Here is a 27622-nt window from a genome sequence, read left to right as displayed (position 1 = left end):
GGCAAAGAAGCGGTTGCCAGCAGTGACTGAGACCCTGGAGCAGTTCCAGCTTGCAGCAAAACCCCTCTCTCCAACTTCCCATGACGGGTGGGCAGAGTAGTCCCCTCAAATAACATAATATGGTATGAATATTCATTGCTATAGCTCCCTCCCCTGGCTTGTGGCCATAACATAGAGTTATTCTGGAAGAATAGATGTGCTTTGGTCATACAGTACCATTTAAAATGATGTGCAACTGTTTGTCTACATACATAAAACATTTTTTTTTTTTTAGTACACTGAAAACTGGATGTGTCAGAATATTTTGCTTACAATGTTTACAAGATGTTCATTCTGGAAAAGTTTCAACAGCTAGTTAGAAATATCTTGCATGTTAACATTTTGATTGACAGTAATTACTAATATTAATTCAACTAGCTGTGAATTTGTTCTGACCTGCCTTCCTTCAAAAGCTAGAGATTTCCAAGCAGTTCCCCATCTGAGCTGTAATCTGGCTGTTTCCTTGGATAGAATGCAACAAAGATACACAACATTATGCAAATGAAATTTTACAAACCAGGTATTTACATGGGTTGAAGCTTTTAAATACTTTTTTTTTTTTATAAAGAGGTGAGATCACTGGCCTTGTCTCCTGCTGTTACACATCTAGGTAAGTGCTGAGAGCATTTCTTCCTGGTTCACTACAGATAGCATTTTAATACTGTGTGAAATATGTATTTAACCTCAGTGACAAACTAATATCAAAGGATCGTCCAGCATTACTCAAAAAAAGAGAATGTGTGGCTTGGCAAGAATTCATGTAGGGGTGTGGTGGTTTCACTCGCCGCCCCCCTCCCACCAGGGCTGGAAGTGGTTGGTCCCAGGTGAGTTTCCGATGCAGGGCCAGTCGGAGCTGTGTTTTGCCCCTGCGAAATTAGCATATTACAACAGCCAGAAAGGAAGTTGTTGGCAGAGAGAATCGGAGCCACGAGGGGTGGCCGGGGGGGCCTCCGAACCCGGGGGACCCCAGCCCTCCATGACCTTGGTTTGGCCAGGGCCGGGGTGGTTTCCTTGCCGTTTCCCCCATTTCAAGTGGAGGGAGCAATGATTGTGAAGCAGAGCTGGAAGAATTCCAGGCAGAGGAGAGAGAAAACTTCAAGCAGTCTCACTGCCACCTCCTCCACAATGGCAGGGCAGGAGGCGACCTGGAGCTGAGACTGAAACACGGAGACAGGCTGAGGGGCTTGGAGGTTCCCTGCATCAGGTTTGGACGAGGGCAACCGAAACTGAAGGACGAGGAATGTGGGAGGATGCCCCCCCTGCTACTTGACAAGTCGAGCTGGTGCTGCAGCTGAGATAGAGAGAAGCCAAACCAAACAGGCTGTTTCTGGGTAAGGACTTTGGCGAAAACTATTTGGGGTATAAAGACTGAGCAAAAACCCAGAAACCCTGCAACCTGGGGAGGAAGTGGAGAAGTCCCTGAATCTTACTGCCTGGGAAGAACCTTCACAAACCAGGGGGAAAGGACTCAAAAGCTGACTCTGTGTAAATCGTGATGAAGACCTGATGAAGCAAGTGTTCCCTTGCAGCTCAGGAGGAGACTTCAACAGAGGCCAAACAGCTGATAGGGGTGAAGAAGACCCCTTTCCTGTTACCCCAATGAGAGAGAGACTTTAGGTATCGTCCTGGAGGGTTCTTCTCCTGGATTGATGTGGGAGGACCCCAAGGGTGGTAGAAATTGTATTAATGCTGTGTATTTATTTGCTTTTTAGTTTCTATAGTTTTTATTCTGTTAGTAATAAATTTTGATATAATTCCCCATGCTGAGTTGTGCCTGTCCGAGAACTTCTCTTTCACCTTGAGGCAAACTGTGGGGAAGCTTGGAAATTGAATTTTTTGAGAGCTGTGAAACCACCACAAGGGGTGCACTTGGATTTGTCTGAAAAAGGATGGCAGAAAGATCTATGTAGGAAAAAATACTAGTTTTCTGTACCTAATATGGTTTTCACAGTAGTGAAAGACAAGTTTAGGCAGTGGCCTCAGAAGAGCTTTGCATATTGTCACTGACAGCTCATCATACCCTGAAACAGTGGGGATATGATAAGAACCAGATGATATAAATTTCTTAACCAAACTCAGCAGTTCATATTATCTGAGAAATAACTGGCTTAAATTCTGTATCAGTGCCTTATGTCCAACAAGAGTTTAAGTGCATTTTTCACTATCTATATTGCTATATAATCTGTGGAACACACTGGCTGCTTTTTACTGAGCATTACACTCAACATTTTACTGAGGAGGAAGACTGGATGCCTCAGAACCAGAGGAGAAGTTAAAAAACATGATCTGCATTTATACACACTCTTTTCTATGTCACACTGACAAATAGTTGGATTCTGTAGGGATAGCACTGTTACAAACAAAATTTTAAATTCAATTACAGTATGTGACTAAGATATATTTTCCTAAGGCTGAACTTCTTTTATAGACCTTAGGACATGAACAGAAGTCGTGCTGCTCTTCATGTGTCTGCCTCTGTGCACCCACACGCATGTGCACACACATGGTTTTAGAAGAAACGTAGTTCTTATCAGGGATGTGACTCCTGGATGTCCATGTAGCTGTTGTGATTTAAGGATGTGTGACACTTGTGTGTTTCACACACTATTCCAAATAGTTTAAGTTATTTCTCTGTACTGTGTGTTAGTGGAAAGGGTAGGAAAGACCTCTTAATATAACATGAATGCCTGACAACTCTTTAATAAATTTGGAAATTGCTGTTAGACACCAAACCTGGATTTTTTTAAAGAGTTAAACTGGATACTCTTTTAGTCTTACTTGATTATGTCAGGTTACTTTTGTTTGTATTTGTAGTGGGTTTCTGTGGCTGGGTTTTGGTAGCGGGCGGGGCTACAGGGGTGGCTTCTGTTAGAAGCTGCTAGAACCTTCCCCTGTCCCATGGAGCCGATGCCAGACAGCTCCAGGACAGACTTCCTGCCACTGGCCAAGGCCGAGCCAATTAGTAGTAGTAGTGGTAGTAGTAACGCCTCTGTCATAACATATTTAAGAACAAAAGATTGTTCTGCAGAAGAAATTCCAGTCAGGGAAGAGCGGAGTGAGAACATGGGAATAACAACATAGACACCAAGGTCGGAGCAGAAGGAGGGGGAGAAGGTGCTCCAGGCACCGGAGCTGTGGCCCCTGCAGCCTGTGGTGCAGACCATGGTGGAGCAGCTGTGCCCCTGCAGCCCATGAAGTACCATCGGGGTGCAGAGACCCACCTGGAGCCCATGGAGAAGCCCATGCTGGAGCAGGTGGATGCATGAAAGAGGTTGTGACCCTTGGGAGGCCCAGGATGGAGCAGGGTCCTGCCAGAGACCTGTGGCCCATGGAGAGGGAAGCCCACGCTGGAGCAGGTTTTTCCTGGGTAGGACTTGTGGCCCCTGTGGGGGACCCACATCGGTACAGCTCATCCATGAAGCACTGCACCCCATGGAGGAGTAACCCACGGGACAGCAGTTTGGGAAGAACTGCTGCCCGAGGGATGGACTCACATTGGAAAGGTCCATCAAGTACTGTCTCCCGTGGGAGGGACCACACAGGAGCAAGGGAAAGACTTCTCTCCCTGAGCAGCGGCAGAAACAACAACTGACTGTAACCTCCATTCCCTGTCCTCCTGCACAGCTGGGGAGAAGGAGGGAGAACATGAAAGGAAGGAGGGTTGGGGGGAAGGTGTTTTTAAGACTTTTATTTCTTACTCTTGGCTCTCATCCTGTTAGTAATAAATATAAGTAGTATCCCTGCTTTGGGTCTTTTTTTGCCCATGAAGGTAGTCAGTCACTGACCTCTCCCAGCTCTTTATCTCTACTCATGAATTCTTAGCTGTTTTTTTTTTCCTCTCTTCTCTCTTCTCTCTTCAGTTGCAGAGAGAGAGTGAGAAGAGCGGCTTTAGTGGGTACCTGGTATTTGACCAGGGTCAACCCACTACAGTATTATAAGAAGTCCTTTATTCGATTTGTAGTTTAAAGGCTTTTTTTTTTTTAACTTCTTAAGTGTCTTCACCTGAGTACCCTGTTTCCAGTGATTTCATTTTTGACACATGATCCTTTTTGCTTTCTGGTCCAATAGCACAAAGTGTTCGTCCTCTTTCTCATTAGGTTATTCTTTGGGAGTTCTGCTGCCCATTCCCACTTTAGCTGAGGGGTTGGGTGGTAGCTGCAAAATCACTATCAGATTAAGTGTGTATTAAGATAATAAGGTGCTAAGAAAGAACTGGTTTTGATTAGTATTAGCATTAGCAGATTTATTTGTTTTATGTAGGTCATTGATTGCAGGTGACATTTCTGACTTGATGCTTTTGATGTCAGGATATCCTGAGTTTTGTGTGGACAAAACAGTGGGTGTTTCCTGGGAAGCTTGGGCTGAGACCCACCCTAGAATGGATGGAAGGGATAAGGCAGGTCTTCTGGTACCAGCAGCAGGGCATAATGAATCTTGATGACTGCATTTTACATCTTCAGCATATACTGGCATTTTGAGAGGCACCAGTCTGGGCTACCTCTGTCAGAGGTAAAGGACTTTTCTAAGAGGTGGATGTTACTTAAAGTAAGACTTAAAGGCTTTAAGTGGTGGCAGCTTTACTCCTTGCAGCTTCAGGGGCATGTACTCCCCTTTACTTTTTTTCTCCCTTTCTTTTTGCTTCTGTTTACTTGTTATGACAGGAACTTCGGGACTTCAAAGGAATACTGTAGGAGTTCTTGCATTGTAGAACTCTTAACTGTCGCTTTAATATAAGAATTTAAGTTCAATTCATTTTGCTGAAAGTGGGTAGAAATTACTAACTACCCTTATAAGCTACTTTTGAAAAAGTCTGTGCTTAACAGGAAATTCTTAGTTAGTAATTTCTATATATCCTTTAAAGCTGGAATAGACCTGTAATGGACAGTGGTCTTCAGATGAAAAATGACTTGTCAGGCATTACTAGAATTTCAAGCTCAGCCTTAACCATGTAGTTCACAGGAGGCAAAACGACTCTACTTTCTTTAACATTAAATGTGGATGGAGTTGAAATGAATTACGTTTATTTCACATGTTGAAAGAAAACTTGGAGCCTGTTCCAGTTGGAGATCACATGTTTTCTGGGAATATATAGTTCTTATAACAAATCTTGGAATGCAAGTAACAGGCTCATGGATCTCCTCTGGGTGAGATTACAGAAAAATTTGAACCCTTCGAATGTCAGCTATGCTGATGCTTATAATTTATGGTGAGATAGGAGTAATTGGTTCACATGAACTTTACCTTGCAACCTTTTTAATTATGTCTTTGGACTTTCAACTGGTGGTGAATGATCAGGACATGCACCCATCTGCAGTTTGAAGCACAGACATGTATTTTCTCTTTAAGAGACTAAAAGTGCAAACACACATTTGCATTTTATAAAAACTATCCTTCACAAAACAGTCAGGTGAAATAACCTTAGTAAATTATTGTGTCTTCTCCTATCTCATGTGTAAATGTTCATGAGATCTAGAGACTGGTTCACATCTACCTATAGTTGGAATTTGATGACTTATGTAACTTTAGTTTTTACATTTACCCTTGCAATTCTTGTGTTGAAATCAAAACTTCTTGCGTTTTAATAAAAGCACGATAAAATGAGAATGTCAAATAATTTTTTTACACACATTAGACAAATCCAGTATCATCTCTCACAGACTAAATTAATTTTCTGTTTTTGCTTACAAATAACAATATTCAAGACCAGTATATTTTGCTGTATTTCATTACCAAGCTTCTACATAGCTTCACTGACGGTAAAACTATTTCAGTGTTGAGCTATCACTGTGTCTCAAATAATCCATTAGGTTGCCATCAGCCAAGAGGCTCTGGTCCATGGCAGGTTGAATATGAGTCAGCAGTGCCCTGGCAGCCAGGAGGGCCAGTCCTGTCCTAGTGGGCATCAGGAAAAACATCGCCAGCTGGAGGGGATTGTCCTACTCTGCACTGGTGAGGCCTCACCTTGAGTATTGTGTGCAGTTTTGGACACCGCAATACAGGAAAGATACTAAGCAATTAGAGTGTGTCCAAAGGAGGGCAACAAAGGTGGTGAAGGGCCTTGAGGAGAAGCCGTTTGAGGTACATCTGAGATCACCTGGTTTGCTCAGCCTGGAGAAGAGACTGAGGGGAGACCTCATTGTGGTCTACAGCTATCTCATGAAAGGAAGCAGAGGGACAGGCACTGGTCTCTTCTCTGTGGTGACCAGTGACAGGACTCAAGGAAACCGCATGAAGCTGAGTCAGGGGAGGTTTAAATTGGATATCAGGAAAATGTTTTTCATGCAGAGGTTGGTTGAACACTGGAATGGGTTCTCCAGGGAAGTGGTCGCAGTTCCAAGCCTGTCTGAGTTCACAAAGCATTTGAATGATACTTTCAGGCACATGGTGTGACTCTTGGGCTGTCCTGCACAGGGCCAGGAGTTGGACTCAGTGATCCTGATGGTTCTCTTCCAACTCAGCATATTCTATGGTTCTATGAAAGCTGAAGTTGATTTGTGTAACATGGGATAGCTGTGATGCATGCTGATGTTTCTCTGTTGTAGGTGAGCCATTTAAATCTCCCTTGTATAGTTGTTTTGCCTTCTTATTTATTTCAAATGCAATTAGAAATGCTATTCACTAGTATCGTCCCACAGCACAAATCAAGCTTTGAAGGAGAATACTGCCTGGTCTCCATCAGACACAGACATTTCACACGCACCTGTGCGAGGTTATTCAGTTTCTTTCAGCAAAACCACATTGACCATGAGGAACAATATCTATCTAAATGGCTAAATCATTTGTATCCATATGAATCTATGTTTTTGAGGTGCATTTGCATGAATGAAAATGAAATGCTGAATACAGGTATAACTGCTTTACTTTAGGCAGGTATTGCTGTACATTTATGACTTAACCCTCAAAGAGCTGAGTATTTCTGAATCCTTCAGTGCTGTTTCTTTATACGGTTCTTTGTGCACAACCACTGATATTAACAGTAGCACTGCCTGGGTCTGTGCCTGACACTGGTTAACTCCAGCTCTTCAGTTAACGTGCGCTTTCTTTTTTTAAGCTCTCAAATACTAGGGATAAAACAGTTAGGGAAACCTTAGTCCAGCAAGTTTTATAGGAGATCTTCAGGCAGAGAGAAAGTAATGATAGTTCCAATTCCTTATGGTGAGTGTGTGAAAGTGATTATGTTGAATGCCTTTGTATCATGTTGATTCACTTTGTTGTGTTTCAATTTTTAATTAAGACCATCTTGGAAGGCATTTTTCAGTATGCCTTTTAATAGTTTCTAACACAGCAGCACAATTTTGGAGCAAAATTTCTGATGTCTATAATACTCCAACTCTTTCTTTTAATGAGAAAAAAATCCTTTGTTGTCTCACTGTTGTCCAAAGTGCTCCTTTAAAATGGTCTTCACTAGCTTCAGACTGAGACAAAGTAGGATATTCAAGGGATGAAAGTGAATTCATACACCAATCATGACTAAAGAACTGGCTACCAATTAGTAGGCATGTCAGAGAAGAACAGGTTTATTCAATTTATTCAGTGTTTTCAATAACTAGGATGATATCTAGTTAAAAAAAAAAACAACAACCAAAAACCTTAAACTAACAGCAGTATTTTTTTAACCTTTAAATGTTCTTTCCTGATTCTTTTTCCTTCTCCCTCTCCTCAGAGCTCCAGAACAGCTCGCTCGGAGGAAGATCGAGGCTCACTGTGGGATGCCTGGGGCTCATGGAGTGAATGTTCACGCACTTGTGGAGGAGGGGCTTCATATTCACTGAGACGCTGCCTGAGCAGCAAGTAAGTGGCTGAATGATTTTTATTTTATTGATGGGAAAATTCAATCTACTTGTATGTATCAGACCACAGAAGTAATCAGTAGAGTTCTTGAACTACATGGAAATTTCCAACTTGGTGTCAAAAAATTCTGGTGTCTTCTAATTCAGGCAAGCAGCCAGCATGCTTGGTAAGGCAACACCCTTTAAAATGTAGCAGGAGATAAAAAAGTGGCCTGGACAGCTTGCAAGGCTGCCAACTGCTGAAATTGAAACTTCCTTGCAGTTTCACCATTTAAGTGGTAAGACTTCTGCACTTGTATCAGAAACAGATAATTTACTAGGTTTACTAGCCCATTGTCTCAGCCACGCTGACTATAAAGGCATTGCGTTGGTCAAATGTGGCATCCTGAGCTGCATAAGATAGAGTGACAAGCGTGCAGAGCATGTCTTATATATTCAATTCCAGGTAGAAAGTCTTCCATACCAGCAAAACCCTTCCAACAAGCAGAAGTAAAATGGCCTGGTACAAAGGTAAAGTCTGGGTACCAAGTCAGGCATCTGGTATTTTATTCCTCCCCAGTTACTAGCTTGCAACCAAACACGAACTAGTCATTTGATGTCTTTTCCACTCTACAGTGTATGTAAATTTTACCTGCAAAATATTTCTAGCAAATATTTTTTCTGTCTACTTTAGGAAAAAAATTACCTACAGTAAACATGGTATATGTGATAAATATTAACAGATTTCTGATAAAGGATATGACAGAAAACTCCAGACCCCAAATTTATGGCTTCTTACCATCTCTGATATGTTATATATTGTAGTATAAAAAATGTAATACAATTTTCCATATCTTTCTTTTGTATTTTCATTCATGTGCTTACAAAACTGGTGTTAATACAACAAAGGGTGGCCATACAGTCCAAGTCATTTCCTGTGTCTAATATTTTAATACATGATGTTGTTTAGTGAAGACAGGAAACAGTGCAAGGCATTAAACTATAGCATCAGAATATTGAATATTGTGTATTTTAACTTTATCTGTGGACAGTTTGGTCTCCTAGTACCAGCATTTATTGAGTTGGCCATGTGCAAAAGTCTGCTGGAAGAAAAGACAGGCAAAGGCACCTACTGAAATGAGTGGAGAACCACTACTTTCTTATTCCATTTGCATGGATTAAAAAAAAAAAAAAGTGGGAGGCAAATTCTAATTTCTTGTTAGTTTCATAGCAAATTGTAATTCTGCATGCACCTCAAAATCTGAAATTGCAGAGACAAGAGCTTAATTCTGATCACAGTATATACTTTTCCATATTTTAAAAAATAAGTGACCTTCAAGATGTTACTTTCATGTAAACATGAACCCAGGCATATCAAGAGATCTGGGGAAGCTGAGCAATACAAGGGCTCTCTGACTATACCTCTGCTCCCTCACTGAGAACTGTCTCCATAGTTTCTAGAGGGCAGGTCTTGGATTCCAAGCAGCAACAGTAGCAGTTGTAGTCCTCAGTAGTATGTGAGTATAAAGCACTCCTCCTGGCCTCTAAATCTTGTACTGTTTGGGACTGAAGCTGCACCAGTGAAACAGGGAATAAACTCGTAAATCACACAGAATTGTTTTTCGTACAATACCTTACTGTCCCATTAGGACACAAGCAATCTTTCTGCCTTAAGAAACTGACTGCTAACTATGACCTATTCAGACATGGAAACCCACTGTTTACAGGACAGAATGCAGGGAGTTAATTAGGTTAGGTGCAGGGGGCTAATTTGGCTTTTGGTAGACAAGAGCAATAAATCATAAATGGTAACACTTGACCTGTAATTAACACTGTATGAAATGTGCAATTTTTAATTAACTAAAAGGTTTAAATGATGAACTTTTCTGGTAAGCAAGGATTTTAGGTTGCTAAGAAAAAGACAGAGAGGGGAAAGAAACTCGTCCAAGGTTTGCAAATAAGCCTGTGCACGAGTACTTCAAACCTGGCAAGGCTAGAACAAAATGTCCGCCCCTATGGGACAATTTCTTCATCATACAGTTTGTCTCATGTATTTGTTTTGTATAATTTCACTGCAACATGAAGGAAGATACTAGATACTTCTGGCAAATGAAAATAGGCAGCACAATAAGATGTTTTAGAAAAAAATAATCTTAAATATTTCTCATCCTGGAAGGAACATTCATATTGCCTTATATCTTCTAGTTCTGTGTGAGGTGACTTTCAGAGCATCTCATAAATAGGGAGAGCCCAGTGCATCTGTGTGGTGGTTTGGGCTAGGCCTTCCTTGGTGACCTGTTTGTAACCAAGGAAGGGACCAGATTTACTCAGTATTCCCTACGATTTTTACGTAAGCTAGATTATAAGAAGAAAGGAGGAGAGGCCTTCGCTCTCTTTCCTTCCGGCGGCTTGGAGGTGCAGGTTCCCTGCTGTCGGGTCTGCCGTGTTGGGGAGCGAGGCCTGATTAGGCCTTGTCGACCTTGGGAGACGGAGGTTGCCGGCGATCGTTCCGGAGCGACCCTCGGTTGTCCCAAGGAGAGTAGTGAGATATTTCTTTGTTAACTCTTTTAGTGGATAGATATTGGGCTGCTAATTGGGATATTTATATATATATAATATTTTGGTTTTGTTCCCTTTTCCCTTCCCCCTTCCCTTTCCCTTGTGAAATTGTATATTTTAATTGTATATAAGTGTAAATATATTTATATATCTCATTTTGGTTGTCTCTCTCGTTTCGGGTTTTCTTAGTTTTTTTTTCTCCCTTTTCTCCCTGAGGTTTGGGGGGGGGGAACTCTGGTGGTAAGGTTTGGAGACTTGGCAGGGAGCCAGCTTCAAACCATATCAATCTGCTTTGAAGAGATGCAAAGACTAATTGCCCATTCTTAAGTATGTTTGTATAAATATAGTGAAGTAAAGGAAACCAGTCTTCTTTCCAGCTTTTTTTTGCCAAAGTTATGTTAGTGCTGGTGTTGTTTGTTTTGGGAACATGTTTTGTGTTAGGCCTTCACAGCTGTAATGGAAGAATGGAAAGTGTTAGTGAGAAATTCTGTTTTCTAGTGTTTTAAATGGCAAAAATTTCAGGGTAGGGCTACTTAACAGTACATTTCATTAGAACAACTGGTTCTGATTATGCTAAGGACATAATGATAGTGATATAAAAAATATGCCAGTCACATAAGCAGATGGGAGTTGCCAACCCAAGTCATTTGTATGTCCTGGTATCCCGTGCTGACAGAAAGCAGTGCTGGGTCACTCCAGGGACAGAAAACGCCCCAGGAAAATAAAAGATTGTTAATTTGTAGTTAAACCTCAAAGGATGACACTTGTCATGCTCTTTATATGCGTTACCTCTTTATCACTTCTGATAATATTGTAATTTACACAAAAGGTCAGAACCCCCTTTAAATGTTACTGGGTTTTGCCTCAACTCATTTAAAAGTGAACTCCCAGACTAATTATAAATTGCATGAAGAGATAATTATTTTTACCATTTTATCATTCTACAGTATTTTGCCTTTCGGTTTTCCTATCTTTTTTTTTTTTTTTTATTGGATACAAAGCTCAGAAAGAGAAGCTCCTCATCTATCTCTTCTCCATCATGAGCTGCCATACAGCACTGCTGATCAAAACCTGTAGAGAGGAGAACCACAAACCACTCCTATTTTTCTTGAGGATGAAACTACCAACTGTTGAGCTTCTACAGAGAGGCCAGTTTTATTAGCTGTTGTATATTTTGGCTACCAAGATTATAGAAACACATAAGCAGAACAGGTGGAGAGATACTGCAATACAGACTTTGCCTCTTGCTCAAAATCCAACTGTTGTTTGTTCCAGTCTGTCTGTTGCACCACTGGAGTTTGTCATACAGCATAATGATTGATAATAACTCATATACCTTTCATCTAGGTATTAAGTGTCGTGTTGATTCAAATGAACTCAAGCAGAGTAATAATAAATGCCTGAGTTGCATATCTGAAATTCATGTGCATTTATTTCATTTTCCCTCATCAGGGTACATTTTCAAATTGTAAAAGAAATTATAAAATCTCTTATGCTAAGTTCACCAATCCTGGTCCTAAAAATATTCAGTGTTTTCTGGAATTTCACTTTACATATTGACAAGTACTGCAGTAATAGAGATAGAATTTTGCTGTGTCTAGGCTTCACAAGAAGACAGTTATGATTCTTTTTCCTATCATCTTCCAAATTCACCATCACTTTCTAGTAAAGTAAGGCTGTAGGTAGAAGAATAGGATGTCCTAGTGTTTTGGAAATTATTTTTGCAGATAATAGATAACTACCCTATTTTTCAATCTGCTTAAAACCCCTACATGTTACTGTTGCTGGTGTTTATGAAAAAATCATGAAGCAGAGAACAGTTTGCCTGAGTGTGTAACAGACTGCTAAGCAGGTTATGGAGTCCCATGGATACTGAATCTGAGCTAAGGGGCCATAATTTGAAATCATCACTCTTACCTCTGGGAAATAGTGTGTAAACTGCTGAAGAGAGTAGAGATTTTCCACCACTGGGTGAGGGTTGTATGTTTAGTAGCAGAAAAAAGTCAACATCTTCCTGACAAATTTCCCTCAGTGTAAAAGTGTCAGAGAATAATAAAAAAAACCCCAAAACAAACAAACAACAAAAAATCTATTAAAAAACCCAAACAAAAGCACAAAAAAAAAAAAAAAGGAAACTAAAAAAGGAAGAGGGAACAAACATAAGAGAGTGAATCTCAGTTTTGTTCATACTGCTGGCTGTGTTACATGCTGGAACATATTTTTTCTCCTTTTCAAATACATCCCTTCAGCTGATGGCTGCCTTTTGGTAATGCAGGTGAACCATGAGTATGCAGTATCCTTTCCACTAGCTCTGCTTGCTAAATTAGCTGAAGTGATTCACCAGTGTGGTTTTTCAGCCCATTACACCCTGCAAAATGAAAACAGTAGATCTGCTTGAAGGACTCTCAGCTTTATTGTGGTTTGACTTGGTTGATCAGTAAAATAGCAACCAAGACATGCCTTTGAAAGTTAGGTTTCAAAAACTAGTGAAATTAGCTAAAATTAAGTCAATTTTATGATGTGTACATTTTTCATTAAACAGAAAAGCCCAAAATAAATTGGATATTTTTTTCATTCAGTAGTAATAGTTTCTCAAATTCATCACACACATTCAAAAACAGTTCCCAAATCAAGCATGAAATGGTTTGATGTCTGTCAGACAAGGATGGAATAGATACATGGTATTTGTTTTGGTTCAAAGTTAAATAAGAGAGTAAGAAACTGTTATTGTTTACCTTGGCTGAACTTCAGGCGTCCACCAGGCTTGTACCCATCTTCCCCTCAGAGGAGAGGGGAGGAGGAAAGAGGGAAAAGGAAAAAAAACCTGCAAAACCAAACCTGCTAAAAAAGGCAGTTTAGTATTTACATAGAGAGAAAAAAAACTATAAACACTATACACACAGAGAAGAACTAATAATAGACTGCTTCCCCACAAGAACACTCTCCTCCTCCAAAGAAACAGCCCGACTCTTCTGCACAGCGATCCGGAGGAGAAGAGAGCGCCTTGCTTCCTTCTCGTCTCTTTTATATCTGAGCTGATGTCATGCCTAGGCTTCGCGAACAAAGATTTGGGGAAGGCTCTACCCACATTTGTTACAAGCACGTCCTGAACCACCTGCATGCAGGGGTGGGTTTGCAGCTTCCAGTGCACCTTTCACCTGCCATTTCGACCCTCACTTGTCGCTACAGGGCTTTACAAATGTGGGTAAAGCCTTCAAGCCTGCGCAATGGATTTTTAGGTGAGATGCAGTATGCGCGGAACTGAACCCACCCTTTAATCCTAAGGTTCATCTGCCAGGGCCGAGCGAGCTTGGACGGTGGCAGCGAGGTCCTCAGGACGTAGGTTTGTTTAGAGTGGCCTTCTCTTAGATGGATGGCCTTACAGGGCTAAGTGAGCTCCATCTACCCGGGTTTGGTATTAGAGTTGTCCTTCTCCTAGGATGGTTGCCAGAAGGCTAGTGAGCCCATCCTGCCCATGGACATATTATATCTGAACCTTCGTTTTTGACCTATCTGGCATGGGAGACCCTGCCGATGGCATGTACCATTGCCAGTTTTCCTCTGTGGCCTAACAGTATCATAAAACAACTGAAGAGAAAGGAAAAGGAGGAATATTTGCAAGTGTCCTTCTTTGCATAGCTCCTGGGTAAGATGCAGTTATTACTTTCAGAGAGGAATTCGAAAGGATTGCTATTAAAGAATTTCTGCATTTCACAGAGTGGATCAAGGCGATACATTTTGGATGTGATCAGGAGCAGTGAGAGGTTTTGGTCTGACCTTCTCAGATTACAATTATGTGGTGGTTTTGTGCAAGTACATGTTTATTCTGAAAGCGTGCTCATTGATTTTGAGTAGGCTATAGACCTGACATTGCTGTGGTTAAGCAGTGAACCCTGCCTGCCTGTGCTGAGAAAGTTTTGCCTGATAGGACTAGTGGCAGATGTAACTACTTCCCAATTTACATAAGAAGCTGCTCTCCACGCATTTGGCTAACAATGAAACCCACACACTAAACTGAATTTTGCACATTGGAATAATATTCTGGAGGGTCAGTTTGTTTTTCTGGGAAATAAGGCAAACAAGTTCTTTGTTGAGATTATGTTAGGTGAAGTTTTGGAAGAGCTGAACAGGACAATGATACATTTGAGTTTAGCGCATGTTATTACTTTGTTGGCTTTGCATTCAGGGCTGCCTCTTATCATAGGTTTTCTGTTTTAGAATAGGAACCTTGTATTTTAACCTTACTTTAGCATTAGTATTTTCTTTTTCAAAGGAACCCTTCATATTCTGAAGTAAATCTGTTTCTGCATCTTTTTTTGTGAGCTGATGTAACATGGTATGGAATACCTTATTGGCACAATATGAATCTTATCTAGTTCCTTTTCCCTCCCAGGGAGGGTAACAAACCCATTACAATCTCCACCTCTTATTCCATACCATTTTATGTCACACTCATATCCTGCTCTTATACAGGTCTGGTCTTCTATAATTGTCTCATCGTTGAGCACCAGCATCAGCTTAATTTGGGTCTTCCTCGTCTGGTGACTTTTCCTGCAACATACAACTCAGAATATGAATTAATTTTTTCCCAAGGTTAAATCTTGAGGCACACACTGGGTTTCCCCATCTTCTCTCATTATTTACCAAGTGTATCCTGGTCCTTGAGCGAAGATAATCCCACGAATGGGTTTGCCTTTGCTTGAGGGAGGGTTAAGCCAAACTGCTTTACCTGACATACCTCTCAAGTGAATTACAGGGACTTTGTCTCCATCCACAGTGTGAAGGGGCTCTGATTGGGCAGGGCTGGCTGGATTGACAGAGCCTCTAGTGTTGACTAGCCACGTAGACTTTGCTAGGTGCTGATCCCAGTTTTTGAAAGTCCCCCCATCCAATGCCTTCAGAGTAGTTTTCAGCAGTCCATTACACCGTTCAGCCTTTCCAGTGGCTGGTGCATGATATGGGATGTGATATACCCGCTCAGCACCATGCTCTCTTGCCCAAGAAGTAACTAAACTGTTCTTGAAATGAGTCCTATTGTCTGACTCAGTTCGCTCTGGGGTGCCGTGTTGCCACAGTACTTGTTTTTCAAGACCCAGAATGGTATTTTGGGCAGTTACATGAGGCACCGGATAAGTCTCTAACCATCCAGTGGTTGCTTCCACCATGGTGAGCACATAGCGCTTACCTTGGCAGGTCTGTGTCAGTGTGATATAATCAACCTACTCTCCATATCTATACTTATCCCAACGTCCACCATACCATAGGGGCTTCATTGTTTTTACTTGTTTAATGGCAGCGCGTGTCTCACAGTCATGAATGACCTAGGAAATAGTGTCCATGGTTAGATCCACCCCTCGATCTCACACCCATCTATAGGTGGCATCTCTCCCCTGATGGCCTGAAGCATCATGGGCCCATTGAGCTAGGAACAACTCTCCCTTATGCTGCCAATCTAGATCTACCTGTGACACCTTGACTTGTGCAGCTCGATCTGCTTGTTTGTCGTTGTGATGTTCCTCATTAGCTCGATTTTTGGGTACATGAGCATCTACATGGTGGACTCTCACAGTCAGCTTCTCAATTTGAGCAGCAATGTCTTGCCGTAAATCAGCAACCCAGATAGGTTTTCCTCTATGCTTCCAGTTGATCTTCTTCCACTGATCCAGCCACCCCCACAGAGCATTGGCTATCATCCACGAGTCGGTGTAGAGGTAAAACCTTGGCTATTTCTCTCGTTTGGCAATGTCCAGGGCCAATTGAACAGCTTTGAGTTTTGCAAATTGACTCGATTCACCTTCTCCTACAGTAGCTTCCACCTCTTGTTGGGTAGGACTCCAGATAGCTGCTTTTCACTTCCAATTCTTCCCTACAATACAGCAAGAACCATCAGTGAATAGGGCATAAGGTGTTCCTTCTTCAGGTAACTGATTGTATGGTGGAGCTTCGTCAGCTCAATCCACTTGTTCTTATTCTTGTTCATCTGCTAAACTGAAGTTTTCACCTTTAGGCCAATTTGTTATGATCTCTAGAATTCCAGGGCGATTCGAGTTTCCGATTTGGGCGCATTGTGTAATCAAAGCAATTCACTTGCTCCATGTAGCATCAGTGGCATGATGCATAGAGGGCACCTTTCCCTTAAACATCCAGCTCAGCACCGGTAGTTGGGGTGCCAGGAGAAGCTGTGCTCCTGTGCCAGTTATCTCTGAGGCTGCTTGTATTCCTTCATAAACTGCTAGGATTTATTTCTCCATGGGGGTGTAGTTGGCTTCAGATCCTCTGTGGGTTTGGCTCCAGAAACTGAGTGGTTGGCCCTGGGTCTCACCAGGCACCTTTTGCCAGAGGCTCCAGGAGGAAGCATTTTCCCTGGCTGCAGAATAAAATACATTTTTCACATTTGGTTCTGTCCTGACTGGTCCAAGGGCCATGGCATGTGCAATCTCCTGCGTAATCTGTTTAAAGGCTTGCTGTTGTTCAGGACCGCATTGGAAGTCATTCTTCTTACGGGTCACTGAGTAAAGAGGGCTCACGATTTGGCTCTACTCAGGAATATGCATCCTGCAAAAACCTAGGGTCCCTAGGAAGGTTTGTGTTTCCTTCTTGTTAGTTGGTGGAGCCATCACTGTGATCTTGTTGATGACTTCTGTTGGAATCTGACGATGTCCATCTTGCCATTTCACCCCTAGGAATTGAATCTCTTTGGCAGGTCCCTTGACCTTACTCTTTTTGATGGCAAAACCGGCCTTTGAGAAGAATCTGAATGATTTCCTTCCTTTTTCAAAAACTTCCTCTACTGTGTCCCCTTATATAATAGTGTCATCAATGTATTGGATGTGTTCTGGAGCCTTACCCTTCTCTAGTGTAACCTGAATCAGTCCGTAGCAGATGGTAGGACTGTTTCCACCTCTGGAGCGGTCAGTTCCAGGTGTCCTGCATGCCTCTCCATGTAAAAGCAAACTGCAGCCTGCACTCTGCTGCTAAGGGGATGGAGAAGAACGCATTTACAATATTGATGGTGGCGTACCACTTCACTGCCTTGGACTCCACTTCGTACTGGAGCTCCAACATGTCTGGCACAGCAGCACTCAACAGCAGGGTAACTTCGTTCATGCCACAATAGTCCACAGTCAGTCTCCATCCTCCATCAGATTTACGTACAGGCCAGATGGGGCTATTGAAGGGTGAGTGGGTCTTGCTGACCACCCCTTGGCTCTCCATCTCTTGGATCATCTCATGGATGGGGGTCACAGCATCTCGGTTTGTTCAGTATTGTCATCTATATACTGTTGTAGTGGCCATCAACACTTGCTGATCCTTGACTTGCAGCAATCCCACAATGGAAGGATCTTCTGAGAGGCCAGGCAGAGTAGGTGATTGTCTGAATTTCTCTGTAGCCACTGTGGCTACACCAAAAGCCCATTGATACCCCTTTGGATCTTTGAAGTATCCTCTCCTGAGGTAATCAATGCGAAGGATTCAAGGAGCCTCTTGGCCAGTCACAATGGGGTGCTTTTCTCATTTGTCTCCTGTTAAACTTACTTCAGCCTCTAGCACTGATAATTCTTGACTTCCTCCTGTCACTCCAGAAATCCAGATGGGCTTTGTGCTTTTTTGCCTCGGTGGCATCAAAGTGCACTTGCACCAGTGTCTACTAAAGCTCTGTATCTCTGCGGATCCAATGTGCCAGGCCATCAGAGCCACACAGTCCAGTAAACCCTATTGTTCCTTTCCTTCTCTTGGCTAAAGGCAGGGCCCCTCTGTTGTTCCTGATCAGAGTATTCACTGTCTGACCATTGCATTGCCCAATCAGAGGTCCCCTCATCAGGATCACAGGAATTGATCTCAGTCTTTCTGCGTCTCAAAGGTCATTCATCTCTTTCCGGGGCCTCTGTATCAACTACATGGACGGCCTTCTTACTAGGTTTCTTCCCTCTTAATTCTTGTACTCGGGCTTCAAGTTTATAGGTAAGTTCACCATCCCACTTCTTCGTGTCTTCCCCCTGGTCACGCAGAAAGAACCATAGTTCACCACATGGTCTACTCTTGGGGTTTCCTTTCCTTCTGGGTGGGACAGAATGAGACCGAGACCAATCTCTTGGGCTGTCTCTGCGGTGGGTCTCACATTCGGGTCACTTTTAAGGCCTCTCCATCCTCTCCCCAGTGTGGGTGTGCCAGTGGTGGAGATAGGAGCTGTCTCTGAAATCGAACTTGCTGGACCGTGGGAGTGAGGAGGCTTCCCTAACTTCTTTTATACTCCGTATCCAGGCACACATTGTGTCCACAGTTTGTTCATCCATCCTTGGATGGTATATTGTTACCAGGCAGTTAACATACAATTCAGGGGCACCTTAAATTACGTTTCTCCACATGGGTAGCATGCAGGGGACTCTCTCTGGATCTAGATAGTTGTTACCGCCTGAGTCACTGTAAATGATTTCCAGCATGGCCAATTCCCACAGGTACTGGACGCCTTCCTCTGCAGTAGTCCACCTTCTTGGAGAGCTCATTAGATTTTCCTTGAACGGGTACCTTTCTCTCACACCGAAGAGGAGGCGGAGCCAAAGACTGCAAATATACCTCTCCCTTCCAATTTCCTATTCAATTTCACGATGTCTGGCAATAGATCCCATAACCCAGCATCGGAGCAGCCAAGTAAGAATTTGTTCACCAGGCTGGTGGCTGTAATCTCTCCACAAGTCCTGAAGTTCTGATAGGCTCAGGGACTGGGTAACTTCACTTTAATGTCTAATTTCCTCTCTGCTTCTCACATAGGGAACTGCTTCTGCTTCCTCTAGTGAATCACTGGCTATTTGTCCTGCTTCCTCTTCTTCTCTTGAACGCTTGGGCAGGGTAGATCCTTCTCCTTCTTCCTCTTTTACTAATCCTAGGCCGGTAGGTCCTGTGGATTTCCTTATTCATATCTTCTTTTTCACTACAGGGGCAATAATGACTTCGGATGTCAAAGTTTGGGTCCCTGTCTCAGTCATAGTCTTTTTAGAGTATTGAACAGCAGCTCGATAAGCACAGGCCAGGACCCAGTACAGGGCAAGAAGTTGCTGGTTTTGATTGGGGTAGGCAAGGCATCCTTCCATTAAATGATGTGTCAGTTTGTTGGGGTTGAATACTTGGTTCTGGTGTGAAGTCCCAAGCAACGGGCGGTGTTAAACGCCCTAAAAACCTGCCTAAATTCATCCACATACCCTGCCACCCAGGAACTGGGCCCTTTAAGGCATATCCCAGTAAATTCTCTTTCGAAGTTTCTTTTGTCCTACAACAAGGCAACAAAGACAATACTGCATTCCCCAATCCCCATAACATTCTCATAGTGTTGGTTATAAGCAGTACCATTGCCAGGCAGCTTAAATAAGGATTAGTAAGAATCACTGGTGCCTTCATTACCAAACCATCTATATCAAAATTAAGAAGGGAAAGAAAATTGTATCTATCCCCCTGGGGTCTTTTAGAAGATAGGTCACAGAGCCCATGAGAATTGTTAGTAAATCAAAGGTGTAAATACAAGGACTGGGTGCAGGGCCATGTTTATATTAGTATGTTCCCAAGTTAGCAAAAACAAAGAGATAAGGCAGTGTTTATATAAACAACCTTTCTTGGCAGTCTTCCCCAATTTCAGCACCAGGTTTGTTATTGTTTACCTTGGTTGAATGCAAGGTGTCCACTGGGCTTGCACCCAGCCTCCCCTCAGAGGAGAGGGGAGGAGAAAAGAAGGAAAAGGAAAAAAAACCTGCGAAACCGAACCTGCTAAGAAAGGCAGTTTAATATTTACACAGAGAGAAAAAATATAAACACTATACACACAGAGAAGAACTAACAATAAAGACTACTTCCCCAGGAGAACGCTCTGCTCTGAAGAAGAGAAGAGAACACCTTGCTTCCTTCTCGTCTCTTTTATATCTGAGCTGATGTAATGTTGTATGGAATACCTTATTGGCACAGTATGAATCAGGTGATCTATCTAGTTCCTTTTCCCTCCCAGGGAGGGTAACAAACCCATTACAGAAACCATTAAAACAATTCTGGCTAGCGCAGAAAACAGGATACGTAAAATACTCATCATCATCGCTAGGCTTCGCGAACAAAGATTTGGGGAGGGCTCTACCCATGTTTGTTACAAGTGTGCTGGTGGCTAAAGAGGCCAATTCGAGATAGACACGTCCGGTTGCAAAAGGCACAGCAGAAAGACTCCTTAGGTGGTATATTCTGCAAGACACGATTCTTTCTCCTTAAGAGTGATCTGCGTGCGTTCTCAAAAGAAGCAGCAGCATTATAGATGGTGTGTCTCCAAAGCTCCTGATTGGAGGCCAGAGTAGACCAGTTATGTTGATCAATATGGCCAAGGCTGATATGTTGTTTCAGGGAGTCCTTGTATCTCCTCTTCGGGGCTCCTCTCTTGTGGCAGCCAGTGGCAACTTCACCATAAAGCACGATCTTGAGGAGGCGGTGGTCCTTCATCCTTGAGACGTGCCCTGCCCTGCCCAGCGCAACTGTGTTCTCAGCAACATGTCCTCAATACTTGTGATTGCTGCTCGTTCTAGAAAGACGTATTAGTCACATAATCTGACCAGTGGATGTTTAGGATTGTACGGAGACAGTGTTGATGGAAGCATTCTGAGTCGCAGGTGGTGATGGTAGATGACCCATGTTTCAGATCCATATAAAAGAGTAGACAGCACTATGGCTCTGTAAACACTGATCTTTGTGCTTTTCTTCAAGTGTTTATTATGCCAAACTCTTTTATAAAGCCTTCTGAAGGCACTATAAGCCTTTGCTAACCTGTTGTCTATCTCTCCATCAATCTTCCATCCGAGGAGATGAGGCTACCTAGGTAATTAAACTGCTGGACTGATTTGAGCCCTGATTTGCCAATGATGATATGGGGATGATGGAAGACTTCCTGAGGTGCAGGTTGATAGAGAACTTCAGTCTTCTTTAAGCTGACTTCCAGCCCAAAATGCTCAGCAGCATCTGCAAAGCAGGATGTTAAATGCTGCAGGGCTGCTCCTGTGTGTGCAACAAGGGCGGCATCATCAGCATAAAGCAGCTCCCAGACAAGATAATTTAAGGTTTTAGTGTGGGCCTTCAGTCGCCTAACGCTGAATAGGCTTCCATCAGTATGATATCGAATGTAGATACCATCTTCTTCATCGAGGTCTGCCATGACCCTTTGTAGCATCATGCTGAAAAAGACTGTGAATAGGGTTGGTGCAAGAACGCAGCCTTGTTTCACACCACTGGATATTTGAAAGGGCTCAGAAAGTGCATCGCCATATCTGACTTGGCCGTGCTGATCCTCATGGAGTGAGATGTTCATTTTAAGGAACTTAGGGGCACATCCTAAACGTTCCAAAATCTGCCACAGACCGTTTCTGCTCACATTATCGAAAACCTTGGTGAGATCAACAAAGGTTACATAGAGACCTTTGTTCTGTTCCCTACACTTCTCTTGCAGTTGTCTGAGAACAAATGCCATGTCTGTGGTATTCCTGTTGGCTCTGAAACCACATTGACTTTCGGGTAGAATTCCTTCTGCTATAGCGAGTATTAGTCAGTTCAAGAGTATTCTTGCCAGGATTTTGCAAGCAATGGAGAGCAGAGTAATACCACGGTAGTTTGAGTAATCTGATTTAATTCCTTTCTTCTTATACAAAGTGATGATGACTGCGTCACGAAGGTCTGATGGTAGTTCGCCTAGTTCCCAACAGCATACCACAAACTTGTGAAATTTAGCATGGAGTGCAAGGCCCCCATGTTTTCAGACTTCGGGTGGAATTCCATCAACCCCAGCTACCTTGCCAGTTTTCACCTGCTGTATGGCCTTAAGGGTTTCTCCTAAAGTGGGGGCAATATCCAATTCATTCTTCACCGGTTGTTGTGTGATGGACTGAATAGCTGAGTCTTGGACTACACGGCTGGTGCTGAAAAGGGGCCGCCGGGAGCCTGCCCGGTGTGGCCGACCGCCGGGGCCGGGGCCCGTAAAATACTACATATTCGAAAAAAAAAGTCATTTAAAGTTTCATCTACATAACTTTGATACCAAAATGTTGTCTACTATTACTGCTTCATAACTGAATTTGGATTACTGATTGTAGTCCAAGCATGAGGCTGTGACCCTTTTCTCAGGCTGCAGGCAGAGGCTCATCTGTCTCAGGACTGCCAGAGATTCTGAAGTTTTTCACATTGTTGCCGTGGTATTTTGGTGCTGAAAAAATCTCCAGAGCAGTTAATTAGGGGTGAGATAAGAAAGGGTTTATTCTGCCAAGGCTAAGATGTTACAGACGCGTGCACAGGCCGTACCTGAGAGGTTACCTTTTATAATACCATCCATCCAATCCCAGATGTGTCCACCCTGTGGCCTTTACTCTGGTCCGCACCAGGTCCACCCCCTGAAATGGGTCTGGGGTGCATTTCGGGACCCCCTGTTCATCCCATCTTCACCATCATCAGAGCACAAAGGGTACATAGTTACCTAATTCTTGACCGTGTTCTGTGGTTTAGGCCCTGATATGCTGTTCTGCCTTGACAAAAGACTAAACATTTCTGTTGGATTTGGGGCTATGAGTGATATAGGGAGCATAGAATGGGGTAAGAGGGTTAAGGAATGTATAAACAAGGGTACTGGAGAAAGGGAAAGGGACGAGGGACAAAAGAAGTGGGGGAGGTTGCTTTTAAAACCTACTTCCAATACTTATAAAACTTACAAATCTTACAAATATTAGAAAAATAAAAAAACATTAGGGGCTTAAGGCATCAGTCCCCCCTTAGAGACTGGACAAAACCCAAAGGTCTTGTCCAATCTCTACTACCTACACCTACAACAGCTATAACATCGGTGCATGCAGTGAGCTATTACACTAACACTAAGTATGTACAGTACTAAAATAAACAGTTGTCTCATCCATATCCAGTTCGGTAACCATGAAGTGAGTTTGTGGAGGACATCTAAACCTAGGGAGACATCATCCAGAGATATTTGGTGTAAGATTTTGGTTTGATTTCGAATTGCGACCAAATCATTATTAATTCTACCAGTCTGATCTACGTAAGAGCAGCAGCTGGTGTTGATAACTTTACACACGCCTCCCTGTGAGGCTAGAAAAAAATTGAGGGCCATTCTATTTTGTATTACTACACGAGACAAGCTTTGGAATTGTTCTTTCAGGGTTTCAGTTGCATCCAGAGTGTGATCTTGAATGTTTTCCATAACAGCCGAAATGTTTACAATTGCCTTTTCCAATTCACTCACTCCTAGTGATGGGACTAAAGCTCTGACTATGCTGTGGAAAATTGTAGGGCGCTCAATGAGGGGATTGCTAGTTCTTTTCACTCTTTTTGGATAGGGTTTTTCCCATTCCTGTTCATCAGTTGGGTTGAGAATTGTTATATTTGGAATCACTGCCCCCAGGGCACAGGCCCAATCTTTATCAACGGGCAAAACTTTCCAGGCCTCCTTTTCACAGATCCAGTACCATCCTGAACCCTGGGGAGGAATTAATCTCAAAGGGAACTGTGCCATCCCTGCAACAATTTCTGGGTTTATCTCTTCTTTTGAATTGTTTTTATCACAGTAGGGGGGGAGAATGATTTTTCCGGTAGCGTTTATAATCATGCAGGGAACAACATCCTGATTAGAAATCACATTACTTAGGACCACCGGATAATAAGCCTCTGTAACTGGCTTCCAGGTCCCTGGGAAATTCATCATGGACTTACCGAAGTTTGTCTCATTTAGTAAAATGCCAATTAGGGGCCAGTCACTATTCTCATCATCAATTGCTGGTACTTGAGTACAAATCCAGCATTCAGTTTTCTGGAGAATTTTAGATACGTTTTGGACTAGGGCCACATGCAATTTTTGGTCCCAAACTCGGTTCATAGTTACCGGTTGCATGAACAGAATACACAGAACAAACAGTCTACTCCACATCCTCGTCATCAGTGTCCGGTTCTGATTGGCTGGTTGTTCCAGGAGCTGATGCTCTCTTGACTCTGGAATAGTGGAACCAGGGTTCTCTGCCTGCAACTTTGACGGCGGTGAGGGAAGTCAGCAGGACTTGGTATGGTCCTCTCCACTTGGCTCGCAAGGGGTCACTGTTCCACCACTTGACGTAGACCCAGTCTCCTGGATGGAATGGGTGAGCAGGGGTGTCCAGTCCTATGGGTCTGGATAACTCGATGACCTTCTGGAGCTTCTGCAAAGTAGAGCCTAAAGCAATCAAATATTTTTGTAAATCGGCCCTCCCTCTTATGTGGGAGGTTTGTGGTATGTTTGGTGCCTGATATGGTCTTCCCTACAGTATTTCATATGGACTTATGTTATCCCTCTGCCTCGACTGGATACGAATCCTCAGTAGAGCTAGTGGCAAAGCGTGAACCCACGACATAGATGTTTCCTGACAAATTTTGCTTATTTGCGTTTTCAAAGTGCCATTCATTCGTTCAACTTTGCCACTAGCCTGAGGTCTATAGGGGGTATGTAGGTCCCAGACAATTCCCAGGATGCAGCATACTTCTTTCACTACTGTCGCAATGAAATGTGTTCCTCTATCTGATGCCATTCCTAGAGGAACCCCAAACCTTGGAATTATGTGGTTAAGTAAAGCTTTTACCACTTCCCTTGCTGTGTTAGTGTGACAGGGGTATGCTTCAGGCCATCCACTGAAAGTGTCAACCAATACAAGGATGTATTTGTACCCCCCCCATGGTGGTAACTCAGCAAAATCTATTTGCCAGTAATCTCCGGGTTGGTCTCCAACTTTTGTTACCCCTAGTACCACTCTCTTTGATGTATCTGGGTTGTTTCATTTGTAGATTTCACACTTACCTACTATGGACTGCACAGCTTCAGTCATATTTGTTCCTATTACTGTTTTCTTTAGGTGTTTCAGGAGGTTTTCTGTTCCCCAATGGGTAGCCTCATGTTCCTGTTGAGCTATTTCCCTAAGGAGCGGTGGTGGGACTACAACCTGTCCAGTAGGGGTAACAGCTTTCAGTGATTTAATTAGCTGATTGTCTTTCTCATCATATTTAGGGGTGTATTTTGTTAAATCAGTTTCTTTTTGTGACACTATTGCCAAGATGCCTTTTTCTGCAACCCCTTTTGCTGCTTGATCAGCAAACTGATTTCCCAACTCGGGAATTGTTTTCCCCTTTCGGTGGGCCCTACAATGCATAATAGCTACCTCCTCTGGTTTCCAAATACTCTGCAGGAGTGCATGGATTTGGTCTGCATGCTTGACTCCACTGCCTTGGGCTGTCAGTAGTCCTCTCTCTTTCTAGATGGCTCCGTGGGCATGTACAACACTAAATGCATATTTTGAGTCAGTCCAGATATTTACCTTCTTTCCTTCACTCAGTTCCAAGGCTCTTGTCAGTGCGATTAATTCTGCTTTTTGGGATGACACATCTGCTGGCAAGGCTTTTGCCTCGATCACTTCATCTCTGGTTGTCGCTGCATACCCTGTGAAGCGCTTACCATCTCGCATGAAGCTGCTTCCGTCTGTATACAGTTCCCAGTTTGCGTTTTCCAGGGGCACATCTTTCAGGTCTGGTCTGCTGGAGTAAGTCTCCTCTGTAGTCTGTAAACAGTCATGCTCGGGGACACTGTCAGTTAGTGTTGAAGACAGAAACATAGCTGGATTTACAATAGATGTTGTTTTTAAGGTAACATCGTCCTGTTCCAGCAACACAACCTGGTACTTAAGCATTCTGCTGGGGGACAGCCAGTGGCCTCCCTTTTGTTCAAGTACGGCTTGAACTGCATGGGGTACATACACGGTGATGTGCTGCCCAAGGGTGAGCTTCTGGGCCTCTTCAATCAGGATAACAGTTGCTGCAACAGCTCGCAGGCACCCCGGCCACCCTTGGCTAACACTGTCCAGCTGTTTAGAGAAATAAACCACAGCTCTTCTTTGCCTTCCCAGAGTTTGTGATAATACCCCCAGAGCAACATTCAACTGCTCGTGTGTGAACAGTTCAAAAGGTTTAGTTAAATCTGGTAGTCCTAGTGCTGGAGCTGACATCAAGGACTGTTTCAGTTGTTTAAACACATCTCTGGTCTCATCCGTCCATGTTACAACTCCCTCTTTGGCCGTTTTCAGGGCTTCATACAGAGGTTTGACCAGCAACCCATAGATAAAAGGTCCTTTAAACTCTCTGAGTGAAAATTACAATGGAACAATTATTCTAGGGTTTGAGTTGCTTCATTGTCAACTAGACATGCTAACACACATTGCCGTTATCGTGCAATAATATAAATTCAGTCTGCTCTATCCTGGCACTGCTAAATAAGGCAAGTTAGACCACTTTATGAAGTGTTTCCTTTAATCTGGGATTAGTGAAATCTGTAATTATGAGAATGTTTTCTGGTTTCATTTGCTGGAGATGCTTTCCCAGTTTTTTTGAGAGAGATTATAGCTCTATCTCTTCCTAGTGGCAGAAGCAGTAAGGAACAATCTTAAACTTCAGTCAACGTGTCAACATTATAAGAAGCTGCAAATTGCACACACGCTGCTTCCGTCTGTAGCTGAGCCTTGTGATCTGTGGAGTGGTTGCTGCTGGTCTTCAGAGAACCAGTTAACCACACTGTGCTGGCTGTCCTAATTTCTGGCTTTTGCACCTCACTGAACTATCTAAAAATATATAAAATGCTTTCCTAGTGCTGTTTTCCCATGTAATCCCTTGCTAGAGCTGGCACAGGGATGTTATATGTTGGTGTTTTGGATGATAAACTGATCAGTAGAATGAATGGTAATCAGTGTTGTACCTACAGATGAGTGATAGATATGGTCTCCTTAAATCCATCTCTCCATTGAGAAGTAGCCTGCCTAACAAAAATGTCTGTGAAGCCTTCACTTGGATGATATACTGTTCATATATCCGTTTTCACTGGAAGAGCCTTGTCTATTCATAAGTCTTTCAATAAATCTGTTCTGAGACTTAGATTATCAAGAATTAAATCACCCAGGCCTTTGCATGATGTGGAGTTTTTCTAAGATGTACTTCCCATGAGAGAGTTAAGATGTGATTCTCTAAAGACCCAAGCACCAGATTGTGCATGAGAAAGGATGCATTTCAGCAGAAGTGGGATGCCACCCATGATTTAGACACAGGTTCAAACTTCCTTAAAGTGTGGAGACCTTGGGTTCCTGTTCAGCACATGTGTTTTATAAAGACCACCTGCAAAACTTCGATCCTAATCCAATCTCAGGGATGTTCAGATTTAGGGTGTTAGTACTTTTGGG

General features: G+C 42.9%; 2 protein-coding genes across 3 annotated transcripts in view; one reads left to right on the top strand and one right to left on the bottom strand.

Moving 5' to 3' along the window:
• Window positions 1–27622, top strand: part of ADAMTSL1 (ADAMTS like 1) — a 382369-nt gene that overhangs the window by 186201 nt on the left and 168546 nt on the right. For both annotated transcript variants that reach the window (XM_051801328.1, XM_051801329.1), the window contains one exon: window positions 7703–7830. In XM_051801328.1, coding sequence (XP_051657288.1) covers window positions 7703–7830 — 128 coding nt within the window. The remainder of the gene's footprint in view (window positions 1–7702; window positions 7831–27622) is intronic.
• On the bottom strand, window positions 23254–26638 carry LOC127477308 (uncharacterized). The gene is made up of 2 exons (XM_051801503.1): window positions 25718–26638; window positions 23254–24585 (listed from the first exon to the last, which is right to left on the bottom strand). The coding sequence occupies exons 1-2, from the start codon at window positions 26399–26401 to the stop codon at window positions 24535–24537; spliced, it is 735 nt and encodes a 244-aa protein (XP_051657463.1). The 5' UTR covers window positions 26402–26638; the 3' UTR covers window positions 23254–24534.

The sequence above is a fragment of the Manacus candei genome, unplaced genomic scaffold (assembly GCF_025592945.1).
Source record: "Manacus candei isolate 608988 ecotype Guabito, Panama unplaced genomic scaffold, ASM2559294v1 h1tg000051l, whole genome shotgun sequence".
In the NCBI taxonomy this organism is placed as follows: domain Eukaryota; kingdom Metazoa; phylum Chordata; class Aves; order Passeriformes; family Pipridae; genus Manacus; species Manacus candei.
Note: the sequence above shows the minus strand (reverse complement) of the source record. Positions and strands in the feature narration are given on the sequence as shown.